Source organism: Drosophila ananassae, chromosome 3R, assembly GCF_017639315.1.
Source record: "Drosophila ananassae strain 14024-0371.13 chromosome 3R, ASM1763931v2, whole genome shotgun sequence".
Classification (NCBI taxonomy): domain Eukaryota; kingdom Metazoa; phylum Arthropoda; class Insecta; order Diptera; family Drosophilidae; genus Drosophila; species Drosophila ananassae.
In genome coordinates, this window is record NC_057930.1 from 6608031 (window position 1) to 6622635 (window position 14605).

The following is a 14605-nucleotide window of genomic DNA, read 5'->3' on the forward strand; positions in this document are numbered from 1 at the left end:
TGGATGGCGACTGCAGGTGGTAAGAGTTGCTGCCGCAAATTGGGTTTACAAATTCGACGTAGGAACGTGCCCAACTATAAAGCAAAGTTATTGGAAAGATGGGCGTTTTTCCCCTTTCTATTGGTGGGTGGGGGCAACACACTCATCTGCACTTCTGCACTTCAATTTAAATTGGCATTCCGAAAACCAACCGCACCAGACCGGGGCACCGCTCCTGATCGGGGTTCGATTCCTTTTGGTTTGCTCCAAAGTAGCCACAAAAATGTCGTCGAGAGCAAAAAAATTCTTATCGGAGGAGCACAAAGCAATGAAGAAGCGCAAATGAAGGAGCAACCAAACTTCCCAGGGTTTCGCCTGGTATTTACAGTTGCGGTCGGAATAATGAAGTCTTGGGTCTTAGGGCGTGTAATGTTTCAGAATTGGCATGTACTGATCGGACAATTAATATTCGAGTTCCAAATTTAATTGTTATGAAAATTAGTTAAGAGGCATTACGTCCTGTTCTTATTCTTCAATTTAATATTTTATTTTGGTGATTTATTGATCATGTTTTTACAGTGTACAGTGCAATCATTTTATTTTGACTGTTGCCAGAATTTTTGGGAACGTTCAGAAATGCTTTTACATTTTGAGCTCAAGCGCTTTCAAATTTTCTTTCCCAAAAAAATTTAAGAGTCGGAAGTGGTTTCCACGCCTCATTTAAAACGGGGTGCAGGGTAAGGGGACACGCAGAGAAAATAAAATTTCATTGCTTGGCTTTGGGGCGAGTGCGTAGAACTCATAGAGCGAGGTCGTGTGTATGTAGATGGGCTTAATTCTCGACCAGGTGGAAACCGGGGGTGGAGTTGACACCTTCGTCGGCGTCAACATTATCGTCATCAGCAAAATTTCCGCAGTCCCCTTTTTTGTGCTTTATCATCGCTACTATTGAATGAATAGCAATAGCAGTCCAACAACCAAAACATCAACACCCACCGACATCAGGCAACAACAAGGTGCCACTTTGTCAGCGGCAGCGCCGACAGGAGGAACGGGGCGCAACAACCACAGCAACAATGGCAGGCTTCAAGGAGCTTACAAGTGCGGCATGTTACTGCCGTTATCGTTCGGGTTTCACTCTCAACTCGAGCAGGGCCCAAGTTCTGGCGCAGAGTCTCAGGACATCGAGGAGGACCCAGATAGCACAAGCAGCACAGTGTACAATGGGCGATTCTTACGGCATTTGGTCAAATTTACATGAAATCAAAAACGGTAATGAAATTTCGTTGTTAGAACAACGGTATAAAAAAACAAAATATTTTTTTCTGATCCATCCAGACCATATATGAAAAAGAAACACAATGTAGACTCGGTTGTTGAATAACATTAGATTTTATTTTATTATTTTTAATTATTTCGTATTTTTTTATAAGTTTTATTCATTTTATCAAAGCCGTTCTCTGTATCAAACCTATATTACAAAAATTTCAAAAGCCGATGGAAAAAAAACACGACAACCTAAAACTATTAAATTTTTTCCTGTAAAGCAATTGACAAGTGCTACGTATTTTCCCATAAGGCAACGGCTCGTAGCGTTTCGTAATTTTAATCATACAATTCAGTTAGGATTTTCATTCGCGAAGTATTTGGGGAAAACGTGATTTGATGCTATAGATTATGATGGTAAAGTTTTGATTTTTTTTTTTGGGAATAAGTCGAATGTTTTCGGTCTTAGGCCTGGGATTCCAGCAAGTGAGTCTTAAAATCTTTTCGATTTTCCACTCCACTGTTTTGCTCACCTATTTCATCCACAAACATCCGCTAGAACAGACGAACAGGACTGTGGTTGGCTTTTGTTGAAGACAATATATCATAGCATCAGCAGCGAATGTGGACACCATTCTGGGCCTCCTATCCTGTGCCATACAGCCCCCTCGCAACCCTGCGTATGGCTGCCCACAACATTTGTGTTTGTTGCCTTTGTTGTGCTTATGTAAAGAGAAATTTTCGATTTTATATACACAAGCAAAATAAAGAAGAGCGAAAAATTCTGTTACTCCGGCTGCACTCCGCCTTGCCAACAAACGCCGCTCTCGACCCCCTTGCCCAGTGGCCAACAGTGTGCCATCAAAATTACGTATACGCAGTTGTGGCTCCTGTTGGAGATTTTTTACGGGCTCACATCGGTGTTGTTGTCGCTGTCCTTTTAATACGGCACATAAATTATTGTAAGACTGCAGATTGGGGCATGTTTGGCAACATTTTGTTACGGCACTTTTTGGTTTTTGGAACACGGAAATATATCAAATCGAAGGTGTGAATCACAGGCCAGCTCCTCGAATGGGAATAATGCTAGGCTTTAAAATGTTTAAGCCGAGCTAAATGTAAGAAATTGTGTTTGATCCAGAAATAGGTACGCCTCGTTGGTAGAATTACTTTTAAACTTATTGGGACACATGAAGGCTCTTCATCAAAACGCTGCCAGCCATAACTTATTAAAATCTCATATCTCTCTTTAACAATTGCCAGCAACCGAGACTTTCCAGAGCTGGGCCCCCACACGTCTATATGGCAACACGCCCCTGCCCCAAGCCGAGGCTGAACTAAACCATTGCTCTTTTTCCAGTTGATAGGAAACAAATTGAAGGGAATTCTGCCATTTAATAAATCATGTTTTGTCTGGCCTGGCTTGACAATAATAACTTGTGCTCGTGTGGTCACTGTGGCCATGTTGTGGGATGACCGCAGAGCCTGGGTAAGGACCAGACGAAAGGTAGGCAACCGGTACGACGCCTGCACTGCGAGAAAAGTAGTAATCTATGCTGTTAACAAATTCCTTTGGTCCAAAATGGATTTTTGATACTTTCCTCAGTGCAGGTATCGGGTCCTGGAACAACTAGTGTTGGGGAAATGCGTGAAAGTGACCGCAGGAGCTTCCGCCTGAGCAAAAACATAAACTCGAATACAACTTTTTGTTGCCCAAGGGGAAGCTGAGTTACATAAGTTGCGTTTATTATTTGTCCGTGTGTGTGGATGTGCTTGTGTGTGTGAGTGGTTGGTAAGTTTTGCGCTTGTTTTCTGGACAGCACAAAATAACGAGCAACAGCGAATGCTTTGAGCTGAGCACTTTGTGCATAACTTGGTCGGGCCCCAGCTCCTCCCACTTCCAGCAATCCCCCATCCTTAGAGCCTCGACAATTGTTCGCTAGCATTGTAGTTGAACGGGGAACAGGATCAGAAGCTAAGGCAGCAGCAGGAGTCACTTGTTTGCCGGAACGGTCAGAAAACTCACCGGGTTGACTTCTGGCTAGAGCTTGACTATTGTGCGAGTGTGTGTGAAAGGACTACGAACTGTGGCCAAGTCCTTGGGGAAATTCCTGTCCATTGTACATGACTTTTGATATTTATGGGTAATTTCGTTTGCGTTTGCAGCATTTCAATGCGCTCAGGTGAAAGAGAAGGAGCGAAGAGGTGGAAAGAGAGAGAGAGAAAGAGAGTTACAGAAGTCCCCAGCCCAGGGACATAAATCAACATTTTGTTTTTTAATTTGCTCCAAAGCCATCCGCCGTCGTCTGCCTCTGACAATAGCAGTGAATCACCCCTATAAACCCATAAACACACTCATACATACATATATACGAGTATATAAAGTAGCTGTATATAAGTAAAGTATATAAAATATCAACAATTTTCAGGCGATAAGCCAGCAACTGGTCTGCCTCAAGTTTTACAATTAGGCATGCCGGGAATTTATGGAGGCGATTTTATCAAATAAATGGCGGCACTTGGCGCACAATTAATAACAAACTTTTTGTTTTAGGTGGCCTTTTTATTTTATGAATATTAGGCGTCGGCGACAAAACGAAGCTCCTGGCCAAAACCGGAGAGACAACAGAGCCGGCCAGACGAGCTTCGGGCAGGCCATTTACCTTCGTCAACGTGCTGACATATGGAATTTTTAATTCGGTTAAATTTTTCTCACCTGTCATCGTAGACAAATCCAGCGTTAAATGTGTTTAGGTACAGGACGAAAGCCAGCGCCGAGCACCCGACGAGTCCTGCGTAGTCCCCGGCCGAAAGGGATGGCGACATGCTGCAAAGGAGCCAGAGGGACATAGAGACGGATGTAGTGGCCGGGCATAAATATAAAAGTCGAGTGTCATAAAATATATGCTGAAATTCATTCTCGAAGCGGCAGTGGCAGCGGCAACACCACCAACAGACGAACAAAGCACTTAATCCTGACTGAGGCACGACTCTTCTCCGGCCAGATGGGCCATTTTCTGCGGCATTTTCGTTATGACAACATTTACATATTTTCCTTTTTTTACATGATGTAGTGGCTATTGTTATTGTTGGTGGTGCCCAAGATGCAGGCCGCCTTAGGGACGATTTAATTACTTAATTTTTCTCTTAAAATGTTCAAGGTGTAGAATGTTCGACTCTGTGCAAGTTAATCAAAAAGGCATTTTAAATCATTAATTACACTGTGCGACAAAAAAAAAAACGAAATACACTTGGGAAACGAGATAGTGTAGGTTGTTAATCTGGTCGAAGAGAACTCAAAAATATTTTTTTTATATTTTTGGAACCCTCCAATTTTTTTTTATTTAAAAAAAAACCGTTTTTCGGGACTTTTTTGCGCTTAAAAATTCCTGAACGCGTTTTTTTTCAACCGATTTCAAAATTTTCGGTGTTTTTCAATAGTTAAATGTTGTAGCTTTTGAAAAAAAATATATCTTCGATTTTGTTGAACAAAAAGGACAAAATTTTTACACCTGAAACTAAAGTTTTCGACTTTTATTCGTGTTTTTCGGATTTTGATGCCAGTTTTTCGGTAAAACTTACTAAAATTCTGTCATGTTTGCCACATATCAATGTTGTCTCATTCATTCTGAATAAAACGAGACAAATTTCATTAAAAAATAATGAAAATTGGTGAAGTTATAACGCTTTTCCCAAAAAAAGTCAACTCAACCTAGCGGGCGCTTCGGAGGAACAATGTGTATAAAAATAAGAGTATATTGCTTTCTTCTGACAAAAAGTTTGTCATTTATGCCACATATTAATATTGGCTCAATAATACTGAATAGAACGAGACAAATTTCATTAAAAAATAATACAAATTGTTGAAGTTATAACGCTTTTCCCAAAAAAAGTCAATAAAACCCTGGGAGCACTATAAGAAGAAGAGCATATTCCTGACTTATACACACAGGTACTCCGGAGCGCACGCAAGGTTGAATTGACTTTTTTTGGGAAAAGCGTTATAACTTCACCAATTTTCATTATTTTTTGATGAAATTTGTCTCGTTTTATTCAGAATGAATGAGACAACATTGATATGTGGCAAACATGACAGAATTTTAGTAAGTTTTACCGAAAAACTGGCATCAAAATCCGAAAAACACGAATAAAAGTCGAAAACTTTAGTTTCAGGTGTAAAAATTTTGTCCTTTTTGTTCAACAAAATCGAAGATATATTTTTTTTCAAAAGCTACAACATTTAACTATTGAAAAACACCGAAAATTTTGAAATCGGTTGAAAAAAACGCGTTCAGGAATTTTTAAGCGCAAAAAAGTCCCGAAAAAACGGTTTTTTTTTAAATAAAAAAAAATTGGAGGGTTCCAAAAATATAAAAAAAATATTTTTGAGTTCTCTTCGACCAGATTAACAACCTACACTATCTCGTTTCACAAGTGTTTTTTCACTGTCGCACCGTGTTATTAGTGTAGAATTTGGTTTCAAAAAACATCCAATTAAGAAATCAATCTCACTTTTATGTAATTTGCTCAAATGGCCAAAATATATATATAAAGGAGAATGCGTACTTGAGATGCATATTTCTGTATTCATGTATTTAAATACCTTTATCTAAATTTATTTTTAAAATAATTCCATGTTAAATTTCATGTTTGAAACTTACGAAACTATATTTCGTCAAAATAAAATGGAACTTTTGTCACAAAAATAAACTTTCAAATAAATTGTCACTTAAGTATTTGAGTTATTAACTGAGCATAGACGACTACTTAGTTTCCTTAATTTTTTAGTTCTTTTTGATTTATTGCCTTGAACATGAAGGTGAGCCAAACGGCTAATTTAATAATGAATCTTTGACGATTCCCACCCTGCTAAATCGAACCCCATTCTGGCCCCTTGCACCCTCCGAGTGCTAGACTATGCGGTTCGGTTCCTGTGCGCAATCAGCAATCTAAACTGTTGAATGCAAACAAACCCTGACGCACGTACCTAATGATTATTGCCGCAGTGGAGCGGAATGGCCGGGAATGTGATGGCTGCGGGACACAGGCCATAGAATGGAATGGCTTCAGCAGGACAAATGTCGCCATCATTGTCCTCATCATCATCCCTGTAGTTGGATTTGTATTTGTAGTTTAAGTTGTAGTTGGATTCGTGGTCATCGTGTCGGTTCTGGCTCAACTCGTTTGTCATGGCATTCTTCGTTTTATATTAGCCGCAGACATGTTGTGTCTACGTGGCCCGTCTCCCCTCTCCACTGCTACTCCCTCTGCACAGTTCGTCCTGGCCCCACATCCTGGCCCCCGTCAACGGAAATTAAATGTTATGAGGACATACTGGATAGCCCATGGCCGGCAATCGGAACACACAGCTCTGGAATTCTGGCTCTGAAATGCAGAATACGGCAATCCCATTGTAATGCAATCCCCTTTCCCGGATTCCCGGATTTCGTATCCGAGCATCATCCAGCTCCCTTCAACCTGGGCGCTGGTCGCTGGCGGTGGCATTGTTGTCATCATCACCATCAGCGCCATTACGAATAATGAGTGTGGTTGGTGGCCTGGTGGGTTGGCGGACCGGTGGTTCTGGGCCTGGGTGGTTTGGGCTGCTTCGCCTCGGTCATGGCACGAAAATTGTTATCTCGCATACTGCAGACGATTTCCGGCAGGCATTTTCCCCACGTGAGTCCCAGACGGCCGTCGAGCACTCTTCCCGCGCACGGCTACTCCGATTCGGATTCAGATACCGGTGATTCCAAAGGGTCAGACTGCGACACAGAAATTAAGTTCGCGTCGTTTGGAGTCGACAAAGGTGTCCAACAATGGCAAAGTGTGTTCCAGATACAGAGGCATAAATAAGAGAATTCATATATATTTGGAAGGTTTTTCAAAATCTGAATAAGACTAAGATGTTCATTGTATTATAAAAAAAATGAAGGTGCGTTCTACTATGTTACATTTTAGAAATTCTTTTAGAATACCTAACCTTTACCTAAAATTTCAACATATAGGTTTGTATGACTTGACTGTTTTGTAATAAATACATATATGTTTCTGTAACTCTTATATAACAGCAATAGAAACATTTAAATATTTAATGTTATTTATTCATTACTAATTTTCTTCCTCTGTAGTCTCCCTGTCACTGGAAACCGATTTTATTTGCTTTACCCAACCTCGTTTTAGGTTTTCTCGTCCGAGCCATTCGTTCTTCGAGGGCCCCAGACCAGCCGAGCTTTGTTTTCGCCCTCTTTGCGGTTGTTTCCAATTGGCTTTGCTTTAATTAAATTGCATTTTTTCAGCCAATGACCAAAAAAGCTCAAAAGTGAAGGTAAAGTAGTTTCCAGTAACAACTTGTACCACATTAGGTTTGGTACTCTGAAAAGAATTGGTTTACTCTCAATTCTTTGATTCTGACTTTTATGAGCAAATTCAGCGCCTCCTAAAAATTAGTCCCAATCAATAATCGGCAGAGGCCCAATTCCTCAGCTGCCAACACCTCTTCGTCGTGGCCTCCCAAGATGGGCTCTGAGTTATTTCCAGACCGTCACACACATCCCACCTATCAGGACCCACAGACAAGGGCATCCACACACATCCTCTACGGTTTATGTATGTTCACTTGCTCCTTTTACTTCCCAATGACGCTGCTAATGAGCTCTAATAACAATAATGATGGCCACGCAAATTCGAGTAGAGGGTATAAACACACGTTGTGCACATACACATCTCTTTATGGAATATGTTTATACATAGATATCAATGACTGGGCCCGAATAGCCATCATTTGTAGGGAATGATAATGGATTGAGGCCCTGGGGGATGCATCTGATTGCCATTGTCAGGAACGAAAATGATAGTTGGCCGGAATTCGCCTCTTAAATGTAATGATTTCCCCAAAAACAGTAAAGTGATATTCAGGAGTCCAAGTGATGAGACCAATTTGGACGAAGGACTTTGCGGAGTCACTTATTTAATTTTGGTTAATTTTGATCATGATGATGCGTTTACTAAAAATAAATACCTATCCCCAAGTCTTGAATCTGGGGCTTCCAAGGACTTACAATTCGGAATACATTATGGATAATTTATTTAAGTACCTACCGTGTATCTTTAGGAGATTCTTAATTATCTTATATTAAATGAAAAAAACCTTTTAACTAGGCGAACCCACTGCCCCGCAAAGAATATCTGGTATCAATTTTGGTGACGAAAAAGTGCTATACAAAATGATACATACAAATTACACAGTGTAACAGTGATTCTGAACTTTTGAAGGGACATAGTAGGAATTGTTTATTGGGTCGAGTATATCACGAAACCATGTTTGAAATAATTGTAACACCCTCAAAATCTTGATTTATGGTTAAAAAACCGTTTTTCGGGACTTTTTGCGCTTAAAAATTCCTGAACGCGTTTTTTTCAACCATTTTCAAAATGTTCGGTGTTTTTCAATAGTTAAACTGTTACTCCGGTGCGCACGCAAGGTTGAATTGACTTTTCTTGGGAAAAGCGTTATAACTTCACCAATTTTCATTATTTTTGATGAAATTTGTCTCGTTTTATTCAGAATTAATGAAACAACATTGATATGTGGCAAAAATGAATTTTTGTAAGTTGTACAGAAAAACTGGCATCAAAATCCAAAAAACACGAATAAAAGTAGAAAACATCAGTTTCAGGTGTAAAAATTTTGTACTTTTTGTTTAACAAAATCGAAGATATATTTTTTTATATTATATATGGTTACATCTTCTTTTCAATTTAAAAGGTCAACCCCACCACCGTAATCGTTTTAAGCCCCACTTTAAAATAAATTAAACACTTTTATTTACTTTTCCGCAGCGTTCCTAATGACATCCTTTAAATCCCATAATTCCCTTCCGATACTTTAAATAGGCGTTTTAATTGAATTTATTGATTTTTGCATTTTAAGCTTACGGCTTACGGTTTGTCCCTGTTGACATGGCTCATGGCATTTTTGTGTCGTCTTCCTTGAAGAATCACAACTGTCAGAAAACTTAGCGCCTAGGGAGGCGCCGCCCTTCCCGGCACCTGCGAGAAAGTTGAGACGACAAAACGGAGACAGGACCTCCTCGAGCGGTGCAATTAATTTCGATTGTCGAAAATAAAACGAACCAAAATGGGAGACTTCGGTGAGTATATAAATATATATAAACTAATCAAAGGACGCCACGTAAGGAGGAACTTGTCCTTTCTGCCCAAAATGTTCTAAGGTCCTGACGAATTACTTGCTGATTTTACCAGAGCCCGTGTGTCCTGAAGATAAATACGTATCTGTAGGTCGGGCACCGATTGCGCTGAAATGTCAAAGTGCAATTAGCCGTCTGCTGAGTCGTTCGTTCTTTACATTTGTCGTTGCAAATATTTATTTTCAATTTCAAATGTATGCAAATGTCGCAGCCGAGCTTCCGCCATTAATCTCAGCTGCACCACCTGCTGGCTGGGCGAGTGGGTGCTGGCTCTGGTTCTGGCTGAGAGGAGGAAAAATAATTAGGTTGTCATGTTTACGGCGTTGAAATTAGCTGGCAGTATCGGAATGGCACATCTTTTGATGATGATCTCGACTGGAAAATTTCCATGACTCTTCACTTTTCAGCGCTGCCTCTCCCTTTCGTTTCCGTCTCTCCTCGTTTTTTGTAACTAAATCTGCTTAAAAGCTGACCTTATTTCCAGCCCCGACTGCGGGGAGAGTCGGAAATTGCAGCAAAACACAAACGCAGCACACCTTAAACCGGAAGCGGAAACATTATTCCCAAAATGTCAAAAAACATAACAGAAACCCATTAGACACACTTTTGTTTCTGGGTCACTCAAGTCACCCTCACCCCCGACCTAGCCAGCCATCCAGTCATCCAGCCCTCCAACCAGAATATCAACTTCCCAAAAGTGAAAACCGAGCGAAGTAAAAAGTCAAAATTGTCTGAGGGAGCAGGACGGGCAAGAGAGCCCGGGCCGTGGCCGGAGAACTGAAACAAAACGAGGTGGGTGGACGTTGTTGGGATAGGAAGTCGGCGCCAAATCCGGAACTGACCAGGACACATCCTCTCCTTTCTCCTTCTCCTCACAAGTCCGGGGTCGCACGGAAATCAAGTTGTGTCAACAGCTTAAAAGCCAAAATGTAATAAGCCAGGGAAATGTAATGTTATAAAATATCAAATAGAAAATGGCGATGGTCTGACGGGGCACTGTTTTAAGCCATTAAAGTTTTACTTTGAAACCCAGGGCATAGGTCGGTTGAGTGCTTGAGTGGGCGGTAGTGGGCAGATGAGATGAATAGCAGAAAGAAAGCGAGGTCGCAACCCGCTGAGGAAAATCAACCCAAGAAAAGCTCATGCCGAAACTGCGATACATCTTAGAGTTATGAAAGATTTTGGATAAGCTTAATTGATTACGAAATTAATGCAAATAGAATTTCAACCAGAAATTTATTGAATTAATTTTTAGAATTATAAAAAAAATATTTAGAAAAAAATATAAAGGTTACAGAATTCAAATCTAGTTTAAATTTTAGACAAAATCCACTGAGAAATAAATATACCCGTTTCAAGGAAAAATCATGGTGCTTGCCTTAAACCTTGTACAGCCGCAAAATATGCAATGTTTTATTATTGTTGCCTCGAACAGTATGCAACACTTTATTTCAGCGCTATGTGCTTCCGCTCCGACCGCTTCTTGTATTTCCTTTCGCCGTCCCTCGCCAGTTTTTCAAGGATCTGGAACGGTTCCAAGCTTTAACTTTTTGGTATGCAGTGCCAAAAAGTATCCCAGATAGTTTTTACATGCTATTTGAATGAGACCGACCGGAAATCGCGCTGTGTGGAAATGGTTTTTTTGTGCGAGTGTGTCAGCACATAAGTGGCACTCGAAATCATTCTAAAACACTCTTTTGGGGAGATTAAAATTTAACTCAGCTTTCTCCTCTTGGCGCTCAGAGCTCAGAGCAAATAATCTATGGCCCTGTAATAAGTTAACTTCTCCAAATTGATATGCCACACAATTGGGTCCACAAACGGAAGTCACAAGCCCTTTTTAAGCCGTCCGATCATTAATGGGGCATCGAACCAGGCACAAAATGAATGTTTGCTAACTTTACCCATCAGGCTTTGTATATTTCCACCCTCTACCGAGCACCGATCGGGAGGAGTTCAATCAACCCTTTGAAAGTTGGAGCGTCCAGAAAGTTTTGAAAAGCTCTGCCTATTGGCCACTCAGACTTTTTAATAGCCGATTCGGCTCGGCAGGACGTCCATTGAGTGCGTTGCCCAAAAATTTAAGTTAAGGGCTCACGGGCAATGAAACGGGCTAGCGTAATGTAACGTATTGCAGCTTGCTGCACGCAATGTGTATGTTTATGCTAATTAAGTCTGGGCAGTCTCTGGGTCTGGAGTCGGGAATTTATTACCTAATTGCTTAAGCCCACGGTTTGATTGCTATTTGCACAGCAATTGACATTAAACAGTTGAATCAATAAAAAATTCAAAAGGAAGCCCTACACACAAACGCATTAAAGTGAGACTTCTCTCAAATATTTAATGGGTGAGTCTGGGTGGTGGCTTATCCTAGCCCCTGGCCTAATGACCAACTTAACAAGCTGTTACTCGCCTAGATGTTGTTTTTGCGGTTGGTACGATATTAAAACAACAATATTATTATTAGTAGTAACAGAAAACGGTCATTGGCCAAGCTCCGATTGAAGAAGTCAAGAAACCTCAATTAGGCTGTCAATCAACACGTCCGATGGAGTCGCGTCGATTGCAGTGTGGTCGTTGACACTCAGCCAAATTATAGAGCTATTGATTTTAAGCCGCCAGCCCCCTTCCCTTCTAGGCCACAACTCCCTTCAGTAATGACTCGTATAGCTCGGAGGCGTTGGCTGATATGGCCCAGGCAGTCCTCGATCTCCTAATTAGCTGCCTGTCCATGGAATGGATTGTTCCCGATTTTCGCCCGGCCCCTGCCGCAAAGTGAGCAGTTCAAAGTGGCGCTAAAGAAGAAAAACAAGCACTTGAATAATGAAAATAACATTTTGCCATGACTTCGAGTTCTGAGTACGTGAATATTATGAACGTACCAGGCCATACATTTTTAGAAAGGTAATTAGTGAGAATGATCACTGTGGACGGAAGTCCACGAGGTGACGACCTGCATGCCTTGGCGTAATGAACTTAGGATAAAAGTAGATAAAGTAATAGACTTAAAATATCAAGAGCATGTGCATTTTTATACTTCATTCTTTCTCAGTAATGAGATTTAACTGAAAATAAACATTTACTAATAAGCCCCTTATTAAGTATTTGAGCCTTACTTGCTTCTTTTCTTTCGACGAAAAAAATAAACAATAAACACGGTTTCTCGAGAATCGGAATATTCGTAAACAAACGTTTACGGGAACTAATTGGCAGACATGCAATATTTGGAGCAAAACCGAAAGTTCTACTGAATTCACGACAGTATGTGATTTGGATCCTCAGTGTGAGCTTGAGTGGCAACAAATTTATGTGAGTGCTGGAGATTATTCTCCACTTGATATACGACCGGAACGGGCAGGGACTGTCAAATCGCAGCCTTTGTTCGATTTAATTATCAGTTATACAAAGAGCTGCTCGATGGATGTCTTGCCAAGCGACCAGAGCCCGTGTCCTTGTGGCAGGGATGTAACAAAAAACCAATAATGGATGTGGAGTTGCACTGCTGGCGATGTCAGGCGCATGCAGCTTCCACCTACCGGCCATCGGCAAAGAAACCTCCCCAAATATCGATTAGCGTTTGTAATGGCTCCGACCTATGGGATTATGCACTGAAACATTTAGTTATAGGATTGGTGGTTATTCCATAGTTTGAAATGGTAAAGTTATCCCTTTCCGGAATACTTCGTTATCATACTCCTTGGTATCCACTTCAATTGAAATTCTTCATGTTATGCTGAGCTTTACTTCTTGAAATTTGGGGTTCAAAGCAGCTCGATTGTTATACCCTTGCAGAGGGTATTATAATTTTGGTCAAAAGTGTGCAACGCAGTGAAGGAGACATCTCCGACCCTATAAAGTATATATATTCTTGATCAGGATCACCTCCTGAGTCGATATGAGCATGTCCGTCTGTCCGTCTGTCTGTCGGTTTCTACGCAAACTAGTCTCTCAGTATTAGAGCTATCGAGTTGAAATTTTGCACACATCCTTCTTTTCCTTGCAGGTAGTACATAAGTCGGAACGGCCGGGATCGGTCGACTATATCCTATAGCTGCCATATAACTGATTGATCGGAAATGCCATAACTTTGGTGTTTTTTAAGTTAGAGGGACTTTCCGCACATGTTATATTTAACCAAAATATCTTGTGTACAAAATTTCATAAGGATCGGCCGACTATATCCTATAGCTGTCATACAACGATCGGAATTGGCATAACTTTGGTGTTTTTTAAGTTAGATAGATGCGACTTGGTACAGATTCTATTTTGGACAAAATAATCTGATTTGCCAAATTTCATAAGGATCGGCCGACTATATACGATCTTCTATATATCTAATAATATAAGATGCGTGGCGCCACCTAGCGGACTGCAACTGAACTGCAAGGGTATATCAACTTCGGCTCCGCCCGAAGTTAGCTTTCCTTTCTTGTTTTCCCTCAAAATAAGAACTTTATCTAAGGATAACAAACATTGTGAATTCGATGTTTAATCTAATATTGGGCTGATGTGCAATTTTTTCAAGTGTCCTTACATTGTATACAAACAAACACGTTGCTAAAATTGTAGGAGCCACTAACCCCTCACCCAAACACTTGAGTTCTCGGAGCAGGACCGCCTCCTGTGAGGAGGGTTCGGGAAGCCGGAGCAAATGACGCTGCAAATGAAAGCAGGAAACGTTGCCGCATTCATTCATTTTACACACAAAAGCCATTAACCGCTTTGATTCCATTGTTTTGTTTGTCATCATCATCATCAGCAGACGCAGCATCGCCAACAGGCAACATCGTCCCCATCCCATACATTACACCCCAACCCAGAGGAAATACAAACAGCCATTCCCCTTTGTGGCCCTCGTCATATTCCCAATTCTAGGGTCAGGGGTCATTAGAGGGTAGGGAGAGTGCCGCTGTCACGGCATTGATTTACACGATTTGACAATTTGATCTTTAAAGCCAGAGGAAGGGTTTTTACCTCTTCTAAAGAACTCAACAAGTGAGGAGACTCTCAACCGCACTATTAAATAAACAACATTAATGCTGGAATAGGTCTAAATGTGTATCGGAAAAATAATTATCTTGTATAATCATCGGGGGTTTAAAATAAAAATTAATGTAGCTTTGGAATTAGACGAAACATAATGCCTCAAT

General features: G+C 40.8%; 1 protein-coding gene across 4 annotated transcripts in view; it reads right to left on the reverse strand.

The window, feature by feature from the left end:
- The window catches only part of LOC6496721 (protein O-mannosyl-transferase TMTC1), a 55544-nt gene that overhangs the window by 18188 nt on the left and 22751 nt on the right, over window positions 1–14605 (reverse strand). For 2 of the 4 annotated variants that reach the window (XM_044716093.1, XM_001967294.4), the window contains exon 3: window positions 3962–4072. The exons of 1 other annotated variant lie outside the window; for it this stretch is intronic. In XM_044716093.1, coding sequence (XP_044572028.1) covers window positions 3962–4072 — 111 coding nt within the window. Of the gene's footprint in view, window positions 1–3961; window positions 4073–14605 lie in introns of those variants that run through there. One more of the 4 variants, XM_044716094.1, reaches the window with a different exon arrangement.